General features: G+C 42.3%; 1 protein-coding gene across 4 annotated transcripts in view; it reads left to right on the forward strand.

Moving 5' to 3' along the window:
- Positions 1–22,865, forward strand: part of PCMTD2 (protein-L-isoaspartate (D-aspartate) O-methyltransferase domain containing 2) — a 120,580-nt gene that overhangs the window by 70,776 nt on the left and 26,939 nt on the right. For all 4 annotated transcript variants that reach the window (XM_033963571.1, XM_033963568.1, XM_033963572.1 and 1 more), the window contains one exon: positions 8,666–8,837. In XM_033963571.1, coding sequence (XP_033819462.1) covers positions 8,666–8,837 — 172 coding nt within the window. The remainder of the gene's footprint in view (positions 1–8,665; positions 8,838–22,865) is intronic.

The following is a 22,865-nucleotide window of genomic DNA, read 5'->3' on the forward strand; positions in this document are numbered from 1 at the left end:
TAAATGGCAAATGCGCTTTAATACAGAGAAATGCAAAGTCATGCATTTAGGGGAAAAAACCCCGATGTTCAGCTACAAAATGGGGGGATCAGTGCTAGGGGATAGTAACCTTGAAAAAGACTTGGGTGTGCTGGTAGATACTATAATGAAATCAATGGCACAATGTGCAGCAGCCTCAAAGAAAGCAAACAGAATGTTGGGTATTATTAACAAGGGCATTACAACCAGGACGAAGGAAGTCGCTGTATCGTGCGATGGTGCGCCCGCATCTGGAGTACTGTGTCCAGTATTGGTCACCGTACCTCAAGAAGGACATGGTGATACTTGAAAGGGTCCAGAGAAGAGCGACGAAAATGATAAAAGGTATGGAAAACCTTTCATACGCAGATAGGTTGAGAAGGATGGGGCTCTTCTCCCTTGAAAAGAGGAGACTCAGAGGAGACATGATAGAGACTTTCAAGATCATGAAAGGCATAGAGAAGGTAGAAAGGGACAGATTCTTCAGATTATTGGGAACCACAAGCACAAGGGGGCACTCAGAGAAGCTGAAAGGGGACAATTTTAGAACCAATGCTAGGAAGTTCTTTTTTTACACAGAGGGTGGTGGACACCTGGAATGCGCTTCCGGAGGTACACTACGGGGGTTAAAAGAAGGATTGGATAAATTCCTGAACGATAGGGGGATTGAGGGATACAGATAGAGGTAGAGATAGGTTTTAGACAGAGTATGGATAAGAACATAAGAGTTGCCTCTGCCAGGTCAGACCGGAGGTCCATCGCGCCCAGCAGCCCGCACCCGCGGCGGCCCATCAGGTCCATGACCTGTTAAGTGACCCTGTCTTTCCTGTACCTATCTCTGTCTATCTGTCCCTGCCTTTCCTATACCTATCTCTATGTTTATCTGTACCCCTCAATCCCCTTATCCTGTAAGTATTTATCCAAACTTTCTTTGAACCCCTGTAACGTGCCCTGCCCTACCACAGCCTCCGGGAGCGCGTTCCATGTGTCCACCACCCTCTGAGTAAAGAAGAACTTCCTAGCATTTGTTCTAAACCTGTCCCCTTTCAATTTCTCCGAGTGCCCCCTTGTATTTGTGGCTCCCCTCAGTCTGAAGAATCTGTCTCTGTCTACCTTCTCTATGCCTTTCAGGATTTTAATGGTTTCTATCATGTCTCCTCTAAGTCTCCGCTTTTCCAGGGAGAAAAGCCCCAGCTTATCTAACCTATCAGTGTATGAAGGGTTTTCCATACCTCTTACCAATTTAGTTGCTTTTCTCTGGACTCCCTCAAGTACTGCCATGTCCTTCTTGAGGTACGGCGACCAGTACTGGACACAGTACTCCAGATGGGGGCGCACCATTGCACGATACAGTGGCATGATGACTTCCTTCGTCCTGGTCGTGATACCCTTTTTGATGATACCCAACATTCTGTTCGCTTTCTTTGAGGCCGCCGCACATTGTGCCGATGCCTTCAGTGTTGTATCCACCAACACACCCAGGTCTCTTTCAAGGTTACTTACTCCCAGCAATGATCCCCCCATTTTGTAGCTGAACATTGGGTTCTTTTTCCCTACATGCATGACCTTGCATTTCTCTACGTTTAAGCTCATTTGCCACTTTTTTGCCCATTTTTCCAGTTTCGTTAGGTCCTTTTGGAGGTTCTCACAGTCTTCCGTGGTTCTAACCCTGCTGCAGAGTTTGGTGTCATCTGCAAATTTTATAACCTCACAATTTGTCCCCGTCTCCAGGTCGTTTATAAATATATTGAACAGGAGCGGTCCCAGCACCGACCCCTGCGGAACTCCGCTCGTGACCCTCTGCCAGTCGGAGTATTGGCCCTTTACTCCAACCCTCTGTTTCCTGTCCTCCAACCAGTGTTTAATCCATCGGTAGACATCCCCTTCCACCCCGTGGTTCCACAACTTTTTAAGCAGCCGTTCATGGGGTACCTTGTCGAAGGCTTTTTGGAAGTCAAGGTAAATGATGTCAATGGATTCCCCTTTGTCCATCTGGCTGTTTATCCCTTCGAAGAAGTGCAGTAAGTTCGTAAGGCATGACCTTCCCTTGCTGAAGCCGTGGATAGAAGGAAAAAAGGATCAAAGGGCTTAGAGAAGGATCACATTACAGGTCATGGGCTTGATGGGCCGCCGCGGGTGCGGACTGCTGGGCACGATGGACCTCTGGTCTGACCCAGCAGAGGCAACTTCTTATGTTCTTATGAAAAAATCCCCTGCTGCGCCAGTAGGAGCATATATATTAATCTTTTTTTTTTTTTTTTAATTTCTTTATTCAGTTTTGCATATTACAACAAGTATATCAGAAAAATTCATATAATCTTATAAATACACACTTGATTTTCTTCATGAACACTTTAAGTACAATATATCATACTTATATTCATATTTTATAATGATTTAAATATTATGTAATACATTTAATAAATATGATAAATGTAAATAAAATAGAAAACCCCCAATCCCTCACAGCACAAACGGGAAGAGCTGAAAGCCGAGGAAATGGCGGCATACATTTGTGCTGTGCACTACTGTTGCCGCGGAATTGTCAGCGCGCCATTATCTGGCTTGCTTTTGCCGGTATACTGCCCTGAGTATCAATTTTGTAGTCAAAAATATGTACTGCATATACTCAAATATAAGTTGATCTGAATATAAGCCGAGACCCCCATTTTTCCTCCAAAAAAGGAGGAATAATGGTTTACTCTAATATAAATCGGGCGGCTTAATATTCAAGTGCCCTGCCCTGCCAGAATCTGCACCCAGCCCCCTTCCCTCCATCCCCTGTCAGGCTATGCACCCAGCCTCCTCCCTGCCACGCTTTGCACCCAGCTCCCTTCCCGCCCTCCTCTGTCAAACTATAGATCCAGCCCCCTCCCTGCCAGGCACTACACATGGCCCCTTCCCTCCCTCTCAGGCTCTACCCTGTCCATCCTCACTGCCCTGTCGATTGTACCTCCTCTGCCGCTGAAATCCCTGGTGGTTCAGAGGTGTAGCGGGCAGGACTGAGCTTTCCGCGCTCCTGCCCCACTGCTAACCCGATCAATCACTGCTGTGAGTTTCAGCTTCAGCTGCTGAGCAGTACAGAGCAGAAGTGCTTTGTGGCTTCCTGAATGGCTCCCGCGAATTCTCACTCAGGATTGTGTATCCCCTCAGCCATCTCTTTTCCAAGTTGAAGAGCCCTAACTTCTTTAGCCTTTCATCATATGGGAGGATTCCATACACTTCATCATTTGGTCTCTCTTCTTTGAATCTTTTCTAATTCTGCTATATCTTTTTTTGAGATATGGCATAGAGAATGACATGAGAACAAATTTATCCCCATCCCGTCCCCGTGAGTTTTGTCGATGTCCCCGCCCCATTCCTGTAAGCTCTGCCTTAACCGCACAAGCCTCGAACACTTATGATTTTAAAGTGTTTGAGGCTTGTGCAGATGAGGATGGAGCTTGCAGAAATGGGGCAGGGACAAGAAAAGAACTCACGGTGACGGGACGTGAAAATAAGTTCTCACGGGGATGGGGAAAAATTTGTCCTTGTGTCATTCTCTATCAGGCGACCAGAATTGAACACAGTATTCAAGGTGAGGACGCACAATGAAGCAATATAGAATTGTTGCTTGCTGCTGATGCTCTTTTCCACCAATGGGTGGCAGTTCGGAGCCCAAGTCATCAGACTTGCCTTTCTACTTCTCTTGGACTGGAGAAATTTTCATCACACTCCTTGTAGGAAACATGTATAGGGACTTCGTGCATAGCTGGCAATTGTTTGGACATGGAGGATTTCTTTGCCAAGGTCCTCCATTTGCCCAATAAGTTCATGGCTTCACCTCATTTGCCAGCTCAGTAGTTGGTTACATAGAGGCTTGTCCTCAGTGTTTTAGTTCCCAGTTCAACTTCAGTTTGCCACTTTTTTTAGGAACTACAATTGAATTTGATAAGTGGAATGAGGGTGAGCACCTTTATGTTCAATATGTTTGTGAGTGACATTGCTGAAGGGTTAGAAGGAAAGGTTTGCCTTTTTCAGATGATACCAAGATTTGTAACAGAGTAGACACCGTAGAGGGAGTGGAAAACCTGAAAAAGGATCTGCAAAAGTTAGAGGAAAGGGCTAATATCTGGCAACTAAAATTCAATGCAAACTAATGCATTTGCGGATTCGGAAGAAGCCGTATGTGCTGGGAGGTGAAAGTCTGATATGCTCTGATAAGGCAAAAAAACAGTGTGACAAGGTGGCGGCTTTGCCAGAAAGATGCTGGGCTGTATAAAGAGAGGCGTAACCAGTAGAAGAATGAAAGTGTTGATGTCCCTGTACAGGTCGTTGGTGAGGCTCCACTTGGAGTACTGTGTTCAGTTTTGGAGACCATATCTGGCGAAGGACATAAGAAGACTTGAAGCGGTCCAAACGAAGGTGACAAAAATGTTAGGAGGTTTGCGCCAAAAGATATGAGGAGAGACTGGAAACCCTGAATATGTTGTAAACCCTAGAGGAAAAGAGAGACAAGGGAGATATGATTCAGACGTTCAAATACTTAAAAGGTATTAACGTAGAACAAAATATTTTCCAGAGAAAGGAAAATGGTAAAACCAGAGGACATAATTTGAGGTTGAGGGGTGGTAGACTCAAGAGCAATGTAAGGAAATTCTTCTTTATGGTGAGGGTGGTGGATGCCTGGAATGCACTCCCGAGGGAGATGGTGGAGAGGAAAACGGTGACGAGTTCAAAGAAGTGTGGGATGAACACAGAGGATCTCGAATCGGAAAATAATAGTAAATATTGAAGAACTAAGGCTAGTACTAGGCAGACTTGCATGGTGTGTGTCCGTATATGGCAGTTTGGTTGAGGATGGGCTGGGGAGGGCTTCGATGGCTGGGATGGTTTAGATGGGCTGGAGTGAGCTTTGACGGAGACTTCAGTAGATGGAACCTACACACAGTACTGGGCAGAGCTTTGGGTTCTTGCCCAGAAATAGCTAAGAAGAAGAAAAATTTAAATTGAATAAGTATTTTAAAGAGTGGATAAGATTGGGCAGACTGGATGGACCATTGGGGTCTTTATCTGCCGTCATCTACTATGTTACTATGTAGGATATGGTTTCTCTCTATCCTTTTGGAGAGAAGATTTTTGTAACCTGGGATGTTGAGGGGCTGTGTAGCTGGTTTATGTGGGTGTCTGCTATTCAGCCTGTGATGTTACAGGCTCAGTGCGGGTTTAAATTCAGAAGGGCAGCGCCAGAGGAAACTGTTGTTTCTGCCTGCATTAGTCTATGCACTTTGGATTAGCATTTTTATTGCTGTGAAGTTGCTGCACTTGTTTTTTGAACTTTCTCCTGCTTTTTTATCCATTAATGGATCCATTACAGCATTAAAATCTCCAGCCACCACTAAATTAGAAGCAGCCAGTGGTAATAACATATTTTGTAACTTTTTAAAAAATTCTGTTTGATTCGAATTAGGGGCATATATATTGAACAACGTCAGGGTATCATTTCCCATACCTATATCAATATGTATCCATCTTCCATGATGAGAAAAAAAAAGTCAAATTTCACCAGAAAATAACAAGCTTTTATTAATTATGACAGGGGTTGCCATTCAACATATAACTAATAACTGGAAGAATTATAACAACCTAAATTATACATTTTGGTGGAATACAATATGTCATATATTTAAAATGGAAAGAACAATAGCAATACAAAGGGGGACATATACTAAATTTATAAAAATATGGGGGCCATTGACAAAATACTGTAATGAATAAATAGTAGGATTTTCTTCTTCTTTTCTTCTTTAAAGAATCTTTTTTATGACACACATAGAGGGGGGGTAAGGAAAATAATTTCTATATAATATGATATAATATATTATACAATATGTAATGTATGAATGAAAAGTAATAGAAGGGTGGGGGGAGGGAGAGGGGATAAAATTTATTTAGAACATAATGTATTAGATATAAAAATGTTATTGGATATTCATCAATTGTATTCTAACATGTTGTACACTTTCTGTAAAATTTGAAAATTAAAAATATTACATTAAAGTAATAAAAGGGTGGGGGGAGGGGGAGGGGGAAAATCAAATTTAGATATTTAATGTATTAGATATAAAAGTGATAATATGAATTTATCAATTGTATTTTAATATTTTGTACACTTTATGTAAAATTTGAAAATAAAAAATAGGGGAAAAAAAAAAGAACTTTCTCCTGCTTGCTCCCAGCATTTGCTGCCACCTATAGAACATTGCTTTAGCCCTGCCCCCTGTGACATCACAGGCTCGGCGCGTTTAAATTCAGGAGGGCAGCACCGGAGGCAAAGCACCATATTTATCACACTGCGAACTTCGGCGAAGTGAGGTGGTTGAAGACAAGATATGTACTGAGTCATTATTGGTTATATTCTGGTTTGTGTGGGAATGAGAAAGTATGGTGATTTGATGAATATATGGAAATTTGTCCAGCCTAGTTATGCTGATTTGAGGAAGATTGAGACAACTAAAGTTTGAAGTTGGAGGGGGGGGGTGGATCATCTATGCCTACATTATTGGTTAATGCTCTGTCTGTCAGAAATAAGATTCAGGTTATTTCTGACTTACTGCTCTCTTGTAAGCCTGATGTTTTCTGTATGACTGAGACTTGGCTGTTAGATTCTGATCAGGTGCTTCTGAATCAATTATGTATTGATTGATAGATCCCGTTTTCAAAGCCAAGGGATGGAAAAAGAGGGGGATGTTTCTTGTTTCTTGTTAAGAACTGTTTGGGTTTTGTTGCCAGAGAAGTGGTTTCCCACAGTGGTTTGGAATGTTTGCATATTTCATCCCCTTGTTTGGATTTTTTGCTGTGCTAGTGTCCGCCAGGAGTACTGCTGCAGGATATGTCCATACTATTTTAGATGTTGATTGAAAATAAGATTGATTGCAATTGCACTGTATTGTTGGGCAACGTGGACTGTAGTGATACTGAAATGGCGCCAGCAATATTTTTGCAAATGCTTGAAGGATGGTATCAGGTTGTGAACATTGTGACGCATAGGGCCGGCCATATGCTGGATCTCTACTTTGTAAGTAGAAAGCTGAATGGGCAAGTGAACGTTGTTGGATGTGTGTTCCCATAGTCTGACCATTTTGTTTTATCGTTTCAGATCCCGTCATATGAAATTATAGTTCAATAAAGGAGTGGTGCTATTTAGTGTGAGGGAAGAGGTCAATTGGGGGAGCTGAAAGCTAAGTGGGTGCCACTATTAAATAGAATCTCTCAGCTGGAAGTTGGGGAGGCCACAGATTTTTGGTATACCTCTTTGCCTCTAACCTTCAGAGGAGCCACCTCCTCTAACACTGAGGACAAGCAGCATGATCGGATTGCACCTTGGTTTTCTGATGCGATATGAACTGCTAAATGAGAATTGCGACAGGCCGAGTAAAAATGGCGTAAGAATCTGGATGTCATGACCCTGAAGGAGTACTTCGACTGTAAAATTGCTCTCGCATCTAGCTCTTCTAATGAGTTATTTAAAATCGTGAAGAAACTCACTGTCATGCTGGGTTGTGATAAAGAGTGTTCTTTTTCAAGTCATCCAGTGAGTGATGTGCCAACAGTTAAGTTTCAATCACGTGATAGCAGAGGGAGATACTGTAGGTGGGGGTTTTTTGGGTGGGGGGTTGCTGTTTTTATTGTGATATGTTTAGTTTGATAAGGCTGTAATTTGTAATTTTTTATTATTTGGATGTTTTATATTACTCCACATAGAATTGCAGGATATGCAGAATATAAATTTTTAAAATAAATAAATAGTTCTGAAGGGATTCTGGATTTCAGATGCAAACGTTTAATGGCGGAGGCAGCGTTGACTGAGGAATTAGGGTGAACCAACGGCCTTAGTTATGGTTAGGGGTGATTCTGTTCAGGTATCACTTAAGCTATGGAGAGAGAATTTTCTCCAACTTCTCTGGTTGGTGGGTCTCCAGATAAAATGTTAATTTCATTGTTCATTTTCTGTATTATTTGCTCTCCTCCTCTCATCTTTCCTGATTGATTGTGGTTATTAATTTGACATGCATAAATGAAATATGATATCTTGTGCAAAAGTGAATCCATTTAGATCAGGGCTGCCCAAATCCGGTCTTGAGATCTACTGGCAGGCCAGGTTTTCAGGATATCCACAATGAATATGCATGAGAGAGATTTGCCTGCACTGCCTTCTTGGTATGCAAATCTCTCTCATGCATGTTCATTGTAGATATTCTGAAAATCTGGCCTGCCAGTAGATCTCGAGGACCGGACTTGGGCAGCCCTGTTTTAGATCATTGCTTTGTCAATCAAAATACTGAAGATCTCAGGCTGCATGGTGCCCTTGAGGGGGTGACTCACACAGAGCTATGTTTTCTCTATCTCTATCTGTTGGTTGACCGATATGTCTCACCAGACCAGCCCATTAATTAGCAGGTAAAGATCTAATTTCTTCATGCTGAGCACTGATCTTCATATTGGGTATTATATAATGTGATTTCCTTTGCCTCTGCAAATTTCATGGTATGATATAAGGTCCGCCAACTCCCAATATTTATATTCAAAACAGATTACAAATCCAGTCTAGTGATTTGACATGAGCTCATCTGATGACAGAATCCTTTGTATGTCCTCTTTCCTTCAGGTTTGAATTCTGTGAGCCCTCTTTTGTGGTTGGCAACTGTCTGGATATCTCTCTGGACTCCACCCCATATGATCGCGTTTATTGTGGTGCAGGAGTGCAAAAGGAACACGAAGACTACATGAAGAGTCTCCTAAAAGTAGGAGGCATTCTAGTCATGCCCCTGGAAGAGAAGGTGAGTTTCCATATCTTTTATTAGGCGGCACCTTTACTATGGAATTCTTTACCAGAATTTTAGAGATGAAATGTCATTATCATGTTTTTAAAAAGTTTGAAAGCCTATTTGTTTAAGCAGGCATATAGGACTGAATTGAGTAATAATTAATTTAGTTTGAGGATCACCCATGTTCCACATGCTGCGCAGCACATGATGGTGGGGGGAGGGGGCAGAAGCCTCTGGCATAGCCTCCTCTGGTCCCTCAGGGAGCGTTAGTGCCCAGTTGGTCTGCTGGCCTGGCAAAAAATCCAGATTTGAACCTGGAAGCAGTGCAAGTGTGTCCCCAGCAAAGTGCAGTCACAAAATCCCAGAAAGGAGCTCATGAGCTGCATGGTCAGGACGTCCTGACCAGGAGTTTCCTCAAGAATTCATCATTATCCTTAGACAAGAAGGCAGCATATTTTCACATGTGGGTGATGTCATCCACGGAGCCCAGTATGGACAGTGGTAAAATGTACTATCAACTTAAGCTTTTAACTAAGCTTCGAGACTGCCCACACTGCACATGTGCGAGTGCCTTCCCGCCTGACACCGGCTCGCAAAATCATCAGTTTTGTTTCCTGCAGAGTGAAGAAGACGTATATCAACTTCATTTCCTCGAGTTTGCTTTCCCACTTCATTTTTTCAATTATCCTGTTATTTTACTTGTTCATTGCTTTTTATTCTCTACCTTATATATTTTAAAAAAAAAAAAAAGTTTCAGTATCAAGGGGAACCCTCAGACAGTTTTTAAGCTTTTGCCCCTGCCGTCAGTGTCGACGGTTTTTCAGCCTTCTTTTTACTCCACCACAGTATCATCCTTTCCGGCTGGCCCTGACTCTGGGGCTACCATATATACTCTAATATAAATTAATCCAAAAATAAATTGAGGTAACCTTTTTTTCCCCCAGAAAAGGAAGGAAAAATGTTGACTCAAATATAAATCGGTGGTTTATATTCAAGTATCAGTACAAGGCAGAAGCAAACCCTCCTCCCTTCCCTGGTGTCTTGTCTGCCGGCTCTGCAGCCAAAAAGTCAGCCAATCCGCCCCTTCCCAGAACAGCCACCCCCTCCCAAACCCACCGCGGGCCTGCAGTGCTGCCCTGGTGGTCCAGTGGTGTGGGGAGCTGGAGCTGCCATCAATCCCTCCCTGAAGGTCTACCTTAGGTCCCCAGTGGTCCATGGTGAGGCAGAGCAGGAGCGATTCCTCAATGCTCCTGCCCAGTAGTCTCCGTAGTGAAAACGTGACTGCAGCGAGATCCTGGGCAAACTTTTACTCATGGTTCTCCACTGCACATATGTGCATTAACAAAACCATTGAATACTATTGCAGGGATCCACCATGGGTGTAGAGTCTGTAAAGTGGTATTCCCTTTTATTTGTGCACTATAACCATGGAGTAAACAGGGCATGTTTTTTCTCCATGGTTTAGAGCACAGGTGTCAATCGGTCTTTGAGGGCTGCAATCCAGCTGGATTTTCAGGATTTCCCCAATGAATTTGCATGAGATCTATTAGCATACAATGAAAGTGGTGAATGCAAATAGATCTCATGCATATTCATTGGGGAAATCCTGAAAACCCGATTGGATTGTGGCTGTTGAGGAGCGACTTTAACACCCCTGGTTTAGAGCCTATTAAGTCTGGCACAACTCTTCTGTTTGTTACTCCATCATGCTCTCTCCTTCCAAACTGTTGAACGAACTAGGATGGATCGTTTATCTCATTCATCACAGCAACTCTGCTTATTACATTACTAGGATTCTGATGGAGGGATCCTATCTAGGCGTAGAGCCTGTTAAGTTGGATCCCCTTCCCCCCCTTTTTTTTCCATTGCGGGAAATATCCACTATCAGAGTACAGCCTCTCAAGTGGATTGCCTTCTTTTCCTTGACTGTCTGTTTCATCCATATTCTCCATTGAGACTTGAAGATGGAGAATACTTTATAGACGATTCACTGATTAGGTTCCCTCAGCAGGATCAACCAGGTTTTTAACACAGAACGTCTACCACTGTACTATCAATGCTAATATAATACTCTGGGAGATAGTCACACTATTCTTTTGGAATATCTTGCCCTACTGCTCATTTCCTAATGTCAAATGGACAATGTCAAGATCAACCTTCATCACAATCTCCTTCTTTGTTCTAAAGACATTGGAGGCTTGGGACTGGCTGCAGGGGAGGAGGAAGAGGTCTGTAAATAGTCTATTTAGGATGTTTTTTTACTTTTATAAGCCTAGACCTCTTAAACCTCTTCTCGTCCATTCTGGGATGTTCACTACCAGCTGACTAGACTATGAACAGGTTCATACTCATATCTTTGACATCTGTTCTGTAACTCTACACTACTCCCTTTTTTCAGCAGCTATTTCAAGGCTTCTGCTGAAAAGGAACATACCTTTGTTTAAAGTTTTCTTCTATTCCAAATTATATATCACTCCCCTTTAGAGCATTATTCTTTTCTACCTGTTCTACTGCTATGGAGCATACCTAAGAACAAACACAAGAGACAAGAGTGCACATCTGCACCATTGCTCAATGGTCACGTGCAGGGCTCTGTAAACAGTCCAGGTTTCTAAGTTTATTTACAGTTTTGATATACCTACCATCAAACAAATATCTGGACGGTTTACAATTGCTAAAATTGGAGTTTAAAAAAGAGAAATAATTAAAAAAAAATTAAAATAGGGCAACATAAAGGCCGGACAAAGTTGATACAATAGGCACTGGGAGAGGGGAAGATTCAAAATTACATTGAAGTGCCCAATCCCTCCTGCCGGAAACCCCACAAACCCCCCACCTGAATGAAACCGGCAGGAGGGTGCCCAATCCCTCCTGCCAGAAACCGCCTCACCCTATCTAAGATTCCGGTTGGCCCAGGTGCCTAAGGCTCTGCCCATGGGAGGGGCCAATCAGGCCTTAGGCCCCTCCCCAGTGCATCCCACAATGCACCAGGAAGGGGCAGGCCCGCCTCATTCCAATGGAAGCTGGCCGGCTGGACGGAGGGAAGACCTGTCCATCCGGCCATCGTTTCAAGTTAGAGGGGGGTCCAGGGAGGGAGGGGTTCAGGTGGAGGGGTCTGGTTGGGAGGGTTTCTGGCAGAAGGGATTGGGCACCCTCCTGCCGGTTTCGTTCGGGGGGAGGAGGCCTGACTTCAACAATCCGTTTCTGTAAACTGCGTCTGTAACATGGACATTGGTTAGAGAATCGGGTTTAATTTAGGCAGCCATAGGCCCAATTCTATATAGGAAGGCTGTCTGCTTCTGAGCCCGGGCATCCTATACAGAATCTGGCCCTTAGTATCTATCACATGTTTTTAGCTGGAATTAAAGTTTACAGCAGTACATGCTTTCCATGGTTTATCTGGCTTATATTGCTACAATGCAAAATTAATGTCTCGTACTGAATCTACGATTCTTTTCCACTTGGCTACTGTTCTACTTTCTGTTCTATCCTTTCTTGCAGAGTTTTTCTTATGCTCATATTATCTGTGCAACAATACTTTCCTTCTGGCTGCACAGTTACTCTATTTCTCTCTATTGCTTTGTGGCCACCTTCTTTGTGTAGCCTTCTTACCTCTCTTACTTCTTAATAAAAAGCTATGAAGCAACTCTTAACTCACAGGCACATTGCCTCTGTCCATTTTATTTGATCGCCTTCAACTCTAGAGTGTTCTTTAACCTTCAGTTGATATTCTTAGTTCGGGGGTAAACTAATAGTTTGGTATCAAGCAGTTCATTTAACAGGCTTGACTTTATTGGCTAGTTTGTATTTTCTATTCTAATTTAAAAAAATAAAAAAACATTGAGAACAGAATACAGCTGTCCTTTGATCATTCTACAGTTTACTTCCATTGTACATGTATTTTTTTCTTGTTGTACTTCTCCACTATTCACAACCAGATTCATGGTATCTCTTTTTTCCCCTTTTCCTGCCTTTCATTAGGACAAGGTCATATATCTCCTATTTGATTCTCAGGCTTCTGAGCTCACTACTCTCCATTTCAGTAGAAGATAAGATCGGTTTCTGCAATATCCGTTTTTTTTTGTTTCCTTCTGTACGGGGATATCCCACATTTCCATTCCCTGTTCACCATGACTTTTACTACATTTTTTGGTTTCCTTTTTTTCCAGCATATTTCTTAAGAAGTGCTACTTCTTGCCATCCATGCACTGGCTCTGGTTATTTTCAAGACATACCAGAGCTCTCTCTCAGCCCCCAAGGGGAGCATTTATAACGTGTGGCTTTGCTCCCAGTCCAAAACTATTTCTTTCTATGGTCCACAGTAACAAATTTCAGTTTCAAGTTTATAAAAAAAAATTTATACTGCTTATTCAAATTTCTAGGCGGTGTACAATAATAAAAAAAAATATCTTAAAAGAACAAAACAGTTGGAGTTAAAATATTATACAGAACTGTGTTAGGTTAGTAGACACATAGAAGGGTAGAACTACAATCTTTGAGAAAAAGCACACTTAGGGGTAAAACAGTAGTTGAGGGTAGAAGCTATAATTTTTTTAGTCCTGAAAAGGACAGTTTTTATCCAAAAGCATCTTCAAATAAGAATGTTTTTAGTTTTGCTTTAAATTGCTTTATCGTGGATTTGATTTGTAAATGATTAGGCAGCGAATTCCAAAGAGAGGGTACAGTGACAGCGAAGTTGTTGGATCTCAACGTGTTAATTAGTTTTAATGATGGTACAACTAGGAGATTTTGTGATGTAGAACGAAGAGATTTAGTGGGATAATAGGGAATTAGGAGTCTATCAATAAACTCTGGTTGATTATTTGAGAGAGCTGTAAAAGTTAATAGTAAAATTTTGTAACTAATTCTATGTTTAACGGGTAGCCAATGTGCGTTGAATAGAAGAGGAGAAACATGATCATATTTCTTTGCGCCATAAATGATCTTGATAGCAGTATTCTGCACTATCTGAAGGCGTCTTATTTCCTTTTTTGTAATGCCCTTATAAAGGGCATTACAATAATCTATACAAGAAATTACCAAAGAATAGATTAGTGTATTCAGAGATGCTGGGTCTAATAGTTTGGAAAGGGAACGAATCATTCTAAGGCGGTGGAAGCATTTCTGGACCACCGTACTATTATGATTGTGATAGGAGAATTTAGTCAAGAGTGATTCCTAGTAGCTTTAAAGTGGGTACAACTTTAATTGGGAAGGATTCAAATTTCAAGGGGGCCTGAAGAGTTATTCCCTCTTTAAAGGGAAAAATCATTAGTTTTGATTTATTGATGTTGAGGGACAACCTATTTGAATCTAACCACAATTTGATTTTTTTGAGTTTGTGGTTGATGGAAGCAACATCCTCTGTGTTAAGATTGATAGGGTGGATTAATTGCACATCGTCGGCGTAAGCGAATGTGGTAAAGATGTTAAAAAGTAATGGTGACAGGATAGAGCCATGTGGAATTCCATGTTTAATGGAAGAAGGCTCGGATGATGTATCGTTAAAAATAACCTTGGATGATCTATCTGAAAAGTAGGAGGTGAACCAGTCCATGACTTGACCTGTTATGCCAATTTCGTGAAGATGGGATAGTAATAAGCTATGATCAATGGTATCGAAAGCAGAAGAAAGATCTAAGGAGAAGAGCAGAACTGACTGATGATGGTCAAGATGGTAGAGTATTTTTGTGGTTAAACCTAGCAAAGAGAGTTCAGTGGAATGGTGGTGACAAAAACCAGTTTGATTGGGATGTAGAACTTTTGTTTTTCAATAAAATCGGAAATTTGGTGGAAAACAATTTTTTCAGTAAGTTTAGGTATAAATGGTATATTAGCTATAGGTCAATAATTAGACATGTCTTGAATGCTGGATTTTTGATCCTTGATGATTGGATAAATGATTGATTGTTTCCAAGTTTTGGGTAAAGAACCCGATGATACGCTAGAGTTGACTAAATCTTTGATATATGGACCAAAAATAGAAAAAAATCATTTTAAGAGGAAAGGAGGAATGACTTCTGAGCTGGTCCCTTTTGTATTAAGTGAGTTGAGACATCTTTGCAATTCCTGTAAAGTTGGGAGGATGAAACGAGAGTATTTAGAAAAGGACAGGTTTGAAGAAGTAGTGGAGTCAGTGAATTCTTTAGCACCGCTAGAGATAAGAGTTTGTGAAAATGTCTCCCTGATTCTTTGTACTTTGTCTATAAAGTAAGTAGCAAGGGCTTGTGCTGATGGTGCTTGATTAGTTTTATTTGTTTCTTTTTTCTTCGTAGTTAGAGATTTGACTACTGTGTTTTTTCCTTAGTTTCCTTGAAACTATTCTAACCAATGGAAAGCATGCTTTCATTTTGCTTGACAAAATTCCCTTTCACTCCCATCTGGGTCTTTATTAGCCACACCTGGTTTTACCTACTCTTTTTGGTCTGGTTGTCCATATTTGTACATGTGCCAGTATCCATTTATTCTTTTCTTTTTTAATCTTTCTGGTGTCTTCCTCGCCTTTAACTTGGATTCCCCTGCCGCTATGAAGTCATCTATTATTTATAACCTCAATTACTATAGTATTCCCTGAGTTCTTTTATCCTCTTCTTGAGGATAGGGTTCTTCTGCTAGTCTATATTTATTTCCTTCCCTTGCCTTCACCTACTCATATCAGTCAGTATACCTGATTTTATCCTAGGACAAGTAGGCAGCATATTCTGACATGTGGGTGACATCATCCACATGAGCTCAGTATGGACAGTGTTAAAAGTGAACTGTCACGTTAAGATCTACTGAACAGCACTTGCTGACGATTCCCTCTCTTAGAATTATTAATACTAGACGGCAATTGATTTTTTTCTGTTACAGCCCCCCAAACTTGGAACTCACTTCCTATTCACTTGAGGGAAGAAAACAACTTAGAAAAATTCAAAAGTAAACTAAAGAGCTTTCTTTTTAAAGACGCCTTTGAAAATTAGCCATTTAGTCTTCCAACCAGTTTTACTTTTTCTCTCTAATTTTATTGAAGTAATTTTTAACTTCCCTTTCCTTCTGTATCTCCCTTATTTGTCTCTTTAACTTTTAAATAATTTGTAGTTCTTATCCCTCTCTTCCCTTATGTTCTTAGTTTTGTTACGTTTGTCAATAGTCTTGTCAGACCTGATTTTTGTTATTTATTGTATTGTTCCCCACATTTTGTAATTTTATTATTATGTACATCGCTTAGAATTATGATTAAGCGATTAATCAAATCTCCATGAAACTTGAAACTTTAAGTTTTAAGAAATTTTGTGACTGCCCGCATCGCACATGCACAAGTGCCTTCCCGCCTGATGCCAGCTCTCGATGTCGTCAGTTTTTTGTTTTCCACAGCGTGAAGAAGACAAATCTCTTGTTTCTCCATCGAGTTGCCTTCCCGTTTATTTTTTATAACATTTTTTTCAAATATTTCAAGTTTCTTCTTTCTGTTCTACTACTTTTTTTTTGACAACAAGCAAAGAAGAAAAGTAGAAAGGAAAATAAATTTTAGACTTTCTTCAATCTTCTTCCATCCTTACTTCCTCCGTGATCATCGATGGATTTTCGGCCTTGTTTCTACTCCACATTGGCTTGCCCTCTCTGACTGTATCTGACTCCGGGGCTATAGATTAGAAGAAGACGACAAACACTATTGATTAATGTCAAAGTTTTTCTTCTCTTGTTTCTTTATTTCAACATATAGGTCTGGAGTCAGACTTCCAGTGACTGGTACCGGTAGACATCGATATCTCTGTCTACTTGCTTCAATGGCATATTAGCATCGTCTAATGCATGCCTTCTGTACCAATGTCTCAACCACAGATGAATCGCAGTGGACAGTGCCCTACCAATTAAGCATCGAGCCCATTTGATGCATGGCTTTCTTGGTGTTACAGGTTGTCTTTTCTGAAGTGCATCACTTTTTTAGGCACTCGCGCTTCAATGCCTGTGGCATCGTCGATACCACGATGTTATATGATCATGGTGTCTCCTCGTCATCAATGAACATCGATACAGATTGTTATTTTAGAGTACATCATCTTCTCTGGTATCCATGCTTCGACAACTGTGGCACTATGGTGTTGGTGCCTCCTCTTCATGCATCGATCTGCATCAGTAGCATATCTAACAATGGTAACTTCTCCAGGTCTTCTTGCATCGTAGCATCGATGGTCATCGAGCCTTAATGCTGTATTTTCTTGCAGTAGCAGATTTTTCTTGAATATTGCAACATCTACAATGATGGTTCCTGCCCGGGATCCAAGGATATGCATGTACATTGTCAAGGAATACTTCCACATCAACACCGTCGCTCTTCTTCTGTGCAGGTTGTGTCTCCTATTGGGCGTGCATCCTCTTTGAGGTCTCCCACCCTTCAATATCCTGTGACACCATTGAAACCTTAGTCTCATGTATTGGTGCAAGATATCACATCAATTATTGGGAAAGATTCCGGAAGACTGGAAGGTGGCGAATGTTACGCCGATCTTCAAGAAAGGTTCGAGGGGAGATCCGGGAAACTACAGACCTGTGAGTCTGACCTCGGTACCGGGAAAGATGGTAGTCACTGATAAAGGACAGCATCGTTGATCACCTTGACGGACACTGGCTGATGAGGACCAGTCAGCACGTTTTTTGCAAAGGCAGATCGTGTTTGACGAACTTGCTGCACTTCTTTGAGGGAATAAACAGATAGACAAGGGCGATCCGGTTGACATTGTATATCTGGATTTTCAGAAGGCGTTCGTCAAGGTTCTACATGAACGACTACTTCGGAAAATTGCAAGCCATGGAATCGAGGGTGAAATTTAAAAACTGGCTGGAGCATAGGAAACAGAGAGTGGGGGTAAATGGACAATACTCAGACTGGAAGAGTGTCACCAGTGGGGTGCTGCAGGGCTCGGTGTTTAGACCCGTGCTCTTTAACATCTTTATAAATGATCTGGACATAGGTACGACGAGCAAGGTGATTAAATTTGCGGACGATACGAAGTTATTCAGAGTAGTGAAGACACAGGGGGATTGCGAAGATCTGCAACGTGACATAATCAGGCTCGAGGAATGAACATCGACATGGCAGATGAGGTTCAACGTGGATAAGTGTAAAATGATGCATGTCGGTAGCAAAAGTCTCATGCACGAATACAGGATGTCTGGGGCAGTACTTGGAGAGAGACTTCCCAGGAAAGAGACTTGGGAGTTCTGATCGACAAGTCGATGAAGCCATTCAAGCAATGTGCGGCGGCGGCAAAAAGGGCAAACAGAATGCTAGGAATGATAAAGAAGGCGATCACAAACAGATCAGAGAAGGAGTACTGCGTCAAGCACTGGTCGCCGTACATGAAGAAGGATAGGGTACTACTCGAAAGGGTCCAGAGAAGTGCGACTAAGATGGTTAAGGGTTGGAGGGGCTGCCGTACAGCAAAAGATTAGAGAAATTGGGCCTCTTCTCCCTCGAACAGAGGAGATTGAGAGGGGACATGATCAAACATTCAAGGTACTGAAGGGGATAGACTTAGTAGATAAGGACAGGTTGTTCACCCTCTCCAAGGTAGGGAGAACGAGAGGGCCCTCTCTAAAGTTGAAAGGGGATAGATTCCATACAAATGTAAGGAAGTTCTTCTTCACCCAGAGAATGGTAGAAAGTTGGAACGCTTTTCCAGAGGCTGTTATAGGGGAAAACACCCTCCAGGGATTCAAGACAAAGTTATACAAGTTCCTGCTGAACAAGAATGTGCGCTGGTAGGGCTAGTCTCGGTTAGGGTGCTGATCTTTGACCAGAGGGCCGCATGAGCGGACTGCTGGGCATGATGGACCACTGGTCTTACCCAGCAGCGGCAATTCTTATGTTCTCAATGAAAACCTTTCATACGCTGAGAGATTGGAGAAACTGGGACTCTTTTCCCTGGAGAAGAGGAGACTTAGAGGGGATATGATAGAGACTTACAAGATCATGAAGGGCATAGAGAGAGTGGAGAGGGACAGATTCTTCAAACTTTTGAAAAATAAAAGAACAAGAGGGCATTTGGAAAAGTTAAAAGGGGACAGATTCAAAACGAATGTCAGGAAGTTCTTCTTTACCCAACGTTGTCACCAGCGGTGCTCAGGGCAATGGGTCCTGGATCCCTGGGACAAGGAAATACTCTTGTGTGCCGCGGAGGGAAACACAAGGAAAAAGAAAGTCAGGTTTAGTGGAAGAAACACATACAAACTAGGAAGGTGAAAATCAAAACCCGGACTGGATTTATTCTTCAGAACAAAATAAAACAGTTGCTTCTCTCTTTTGTTCTCAACCCAGTCCTCAAATAAATCAAACATAAACTTTGTCAGGCTTCAGCAGCAAATAATAAAGTCCCAAAACATAAGGTTTCACTCAAACCAAAAATAGTCCAAACATAAGTTTTTACTTTCCTCAGGAAGACTTGTGCTTGTATCAGTGCACCAGCACTGATTCGTCCAGCAGCAGTAGTTCTGAGCAAGGTGGCGTGCTCCACGTGCTGATAATTTGCCAAGATTTGGCCCTCGATCCCACCGCATGAATGTGGGGCAAACCCCACCACCTTAGATACCAAAACAGTCAAACTTCCAAAAAGGAAGAAAAGAAAACTAATCCACAACAGGATAAGTCCAGCACAGCCCTTGTCAAGCAATCCTATCCTGCTTTAAACATAGCAAGACTGACAAGGCACAGTATAAAAAAAAATAGTCCAAACAGCAAAAACCCGGATAATTGTAATCCACAAGAGTTTTAAACACTTGCCTTGGACCAGCATATTTCCATGGGCTGAACACCGTTAGGTACCTCAGTAATTGGCTCCAGTTCCATGGCTTGGAATTCTTCAAAAGGGTCAGAAGGTAGCTCTGCTCCAGCCTCTGTAATCTCCATCCATTCAGGTGAAGAACAGCTTTGCAGAGCTCCCAGCCCTGAGCTTTGCAGTTGCTTCTGTTCCCTCCAACTCTCCCTCTGTCTCTCTAGCAGCTCAGACCTCTGGTTTAGGAGCTGGCAACCACGCCCCAAACCCTCAGGTGTAGAGGATATCCGGTTCCTTCCTCTGGGATTACGTGGGGGAAGGGAAAACTGCTGCTTAACCCCAGGGCTCCCCCTACTGGAAACGGAAGGTACATCAGGCAACATGCTAAACTGGGGTTTAACCTGAGCAGGTTGGGAACTGTCTGCTTTTGATATAGGTCTAACCCTAGGGCCAGACCTAGCAGGCACAGTCTGCATATCACAACATGTGGTGGACACCTGGAACGCGCTTCCAGAGGGAGTAATAGGGCAGAGTATGGTACTGGGGTTCAAGATAGGATTGGACAATTTCCTGCTGGAAAAGGGAATAGAGGGGTATAGATAGAGGATTACTGCACAGGTCCTGGACCTGTTGGGCCGCCGCGTGAGCAGACTGCTGGGCACGATGAACCTCAGGTCTGTCCCAGCGGAGGCATTGCTTATGTTTTTCTTATGTTCCACTTCAGCCTGTATTCATACACATTGCTCTGCTTTGCATCGATGTTCCTTAAATTGATGACGACGTTCGTCCTTGGAGTGTCCTTCTTTCATAAGGTATCGATACCATCGATGATCCTCTTCATTGGAGCATTGATCACCAGTGAAACACTAATGTTCTTCTGTACCTCGAGACTCTGCATCGAGGTATCGAAGATCTTCATTGGGGCACCAAAAGCTTTTTATTAAAAATAAATTTGAACTCACTTTTAGCCATGACACAGCATTCCAGCTTTAGTTTCTTAATTTCCAACAGCCATAAGAACATAAGATTTGCTGCTGCTGGGTCAGACCAGTGGTCCATCGTGCCCAGCAGTCCACTCACGCGGTGACCCTCAGGTCATAGACCAGTGCCCTATTTGAGTTTAGCCTTACCTGCGTATGTTCTGTTCCAGTAGGAACTTATCCAACCTTTTCTTGAATCACTGAAGGGTGCTTTCCCCTATAACAGCCTCCGGAAGAGTGTTCCAGATTTATACCACTCTCTGGGTAAAGAAGAACTTCCTTACGTTTGTACAGAATCTTTTCCCTTCTAACTTTAGCAAGTGCCCTCTCATTCTCTTCACCTTGGAGAGAATTAACAATCTCTCTTTCTTTTCCTATGGACTCTGCTGCACAGATTCGCATAAGAAGGGAATTTGATGTTATTTCACAGGTGGCATCACTGCTTATTTTGGAGCATCAGTCTGGGTTCAAAAGACATCGATGTCTTGTTCCCGTTGACAGTGATCTTCCTCCTAGGACTTTGATTATCCTCGAAGCATCAACACTCTTCTTTGCATCGAGATTCTGCATTGACATCAATGTTTTTTCATTGGGATACCGTGAGGCTTCCATCTACATCTCAGAAACCAGCTCAGTCTTTTAGACCTGCTTCTAGAGACTGTTTTCTTTGGTACCGGGCCTACCTAAGCATAGCATTTTGGGGCTACAAGATACCGAATCCAGTTTTCCATGGAGGCATCGATTTACATTGTATCTGCCTTTTTATACTACTTCAGGAATCCACCATGGGTGTAGAGCCTGTAAGGTGTTTTTTGCCTGTTGTCTGGATAATCACAAGTATTAGTAGGGGAATCTAACATGGGTGTAGAGCCTGTTAAGTTAGATTCCTTGCCATGTTAAAAAAAAATCTCTTTCTCCATATTAATCAGAAGCTGAATGGGTTACTGCTTTATCCTCTAAACAAGATCAAGCAGGTTTTTTACCTCCACCTGACAAATGTCAGAACTTCAGAGATCCATTTCTCAGAATTTCAGACTCAGGCGTAGTCTTACGCACAGTCCCATCTTTCTTACCAAAAGTGATTTTCAGCTTTCAAAGCAAGCAAGAAGTCTGCTTACCTGCCTTGTTGGATGTGCACAGATACTTACTAAAGTTTACAAATGAATTTCGATTGTCAGATCATCTGTTTGTATTGGCTGGGGCTTCCCATAAACGACAATTAGCCTCGAAAGCAACCATTTCAAGATGGATCCGTTTTGCCTTTTCTTCAAACTATATTAGAAATGAAATAGGTCCCTCTATATCCATAAAGGCACACTCTATTAGAGGCATAGCTTCCTCATGGGCAGAATCTTCGGTGGTGTCCCCAGACAAAATCTTTAGAGTTCCAACTTGGTCTTCTCTCTATATGTTCACAAAGTTTTACAGGGTGGATATGGCAGCCAAACAGGATTACACATTTGGATCTTCAGTTCTGACAGCAGACTCATCTGTTTCACCCTAAACTCAGGGGACTGCTTTGATACATTCCACACATTCAGGAATGGAGTATCTGTCGCACTAGAAGGAAAGATTAGGTTCTTACCATGATAATCTTCTTTCTGATAGACAGACAGTCCATTCCTGAAGCCCAACCTGTGAGATGCTCATTTGCCTGCTTTATTACCTCAAAGGTGCTGAAAAATCTAAACATCTTGTTTCTTTCCTTTGTCCAATCTTGACAAGAATAGAGGACTCGACTGCCACGTTGAAAAAGCTAGGAGGTATCTATGAAATCTCCCACACTTTTAGTGCAGGTGGCGCTCAAGTTGATGTTATGTATTGCATATGGTTAAGTTTTGTTCATCTGTTATATGTTTAATGATATGAGCAGAACAGACGTGTTTCTCGGGGAGTGTCACCATACCCCTCCCTCTTCTGTTTCCTCTCCAGGGCTGACCGTCTGCTTTGGTATGAATTGAGAAATTGGAGGATAGCCCAGAAGGATGGGAGGTGGATCAAAAGAATGCTAATGAATGAGTCAAGAGCAAGATGGTGGCGAAGGCGGTTCAGTGAGAGGATGCTCTGACTAACATTGGATACCGCCGAAGAATAACATGGTGAAGAAGAAAGGGAAGCCACGTTTGTTCCCAGTCGAACCAGCTCCCTCCCTGGTGTCGATACAACAGACGCTGGAGAGCTTTCTCTTACCGGTTAAGCCTGAAAGTCCACGGGGAAGAGGTGAGCAGCAGATAGGAGATTTCGCCTGCAGCATGGCAGAAGCCACGCTGAGCCCTGAGGACCTCGAGACTCCACTTCAACCCGGA

The sequence above is a fragment of the Geotrypetes seraphini genome, chromosome 11, assembly GCF_902459505.1.
Source record: "Geotrypetes seraphini chromosome 11, aGeoSer1.1, whole genome shotgun sequence".
NCBI classification, from domain to species: Eukaryota; Metazoa; Chordata; class Amphibia; order Gymnophiona; family Dermophiidae; genus Geotrypetes; species Geotrypetes seraphini.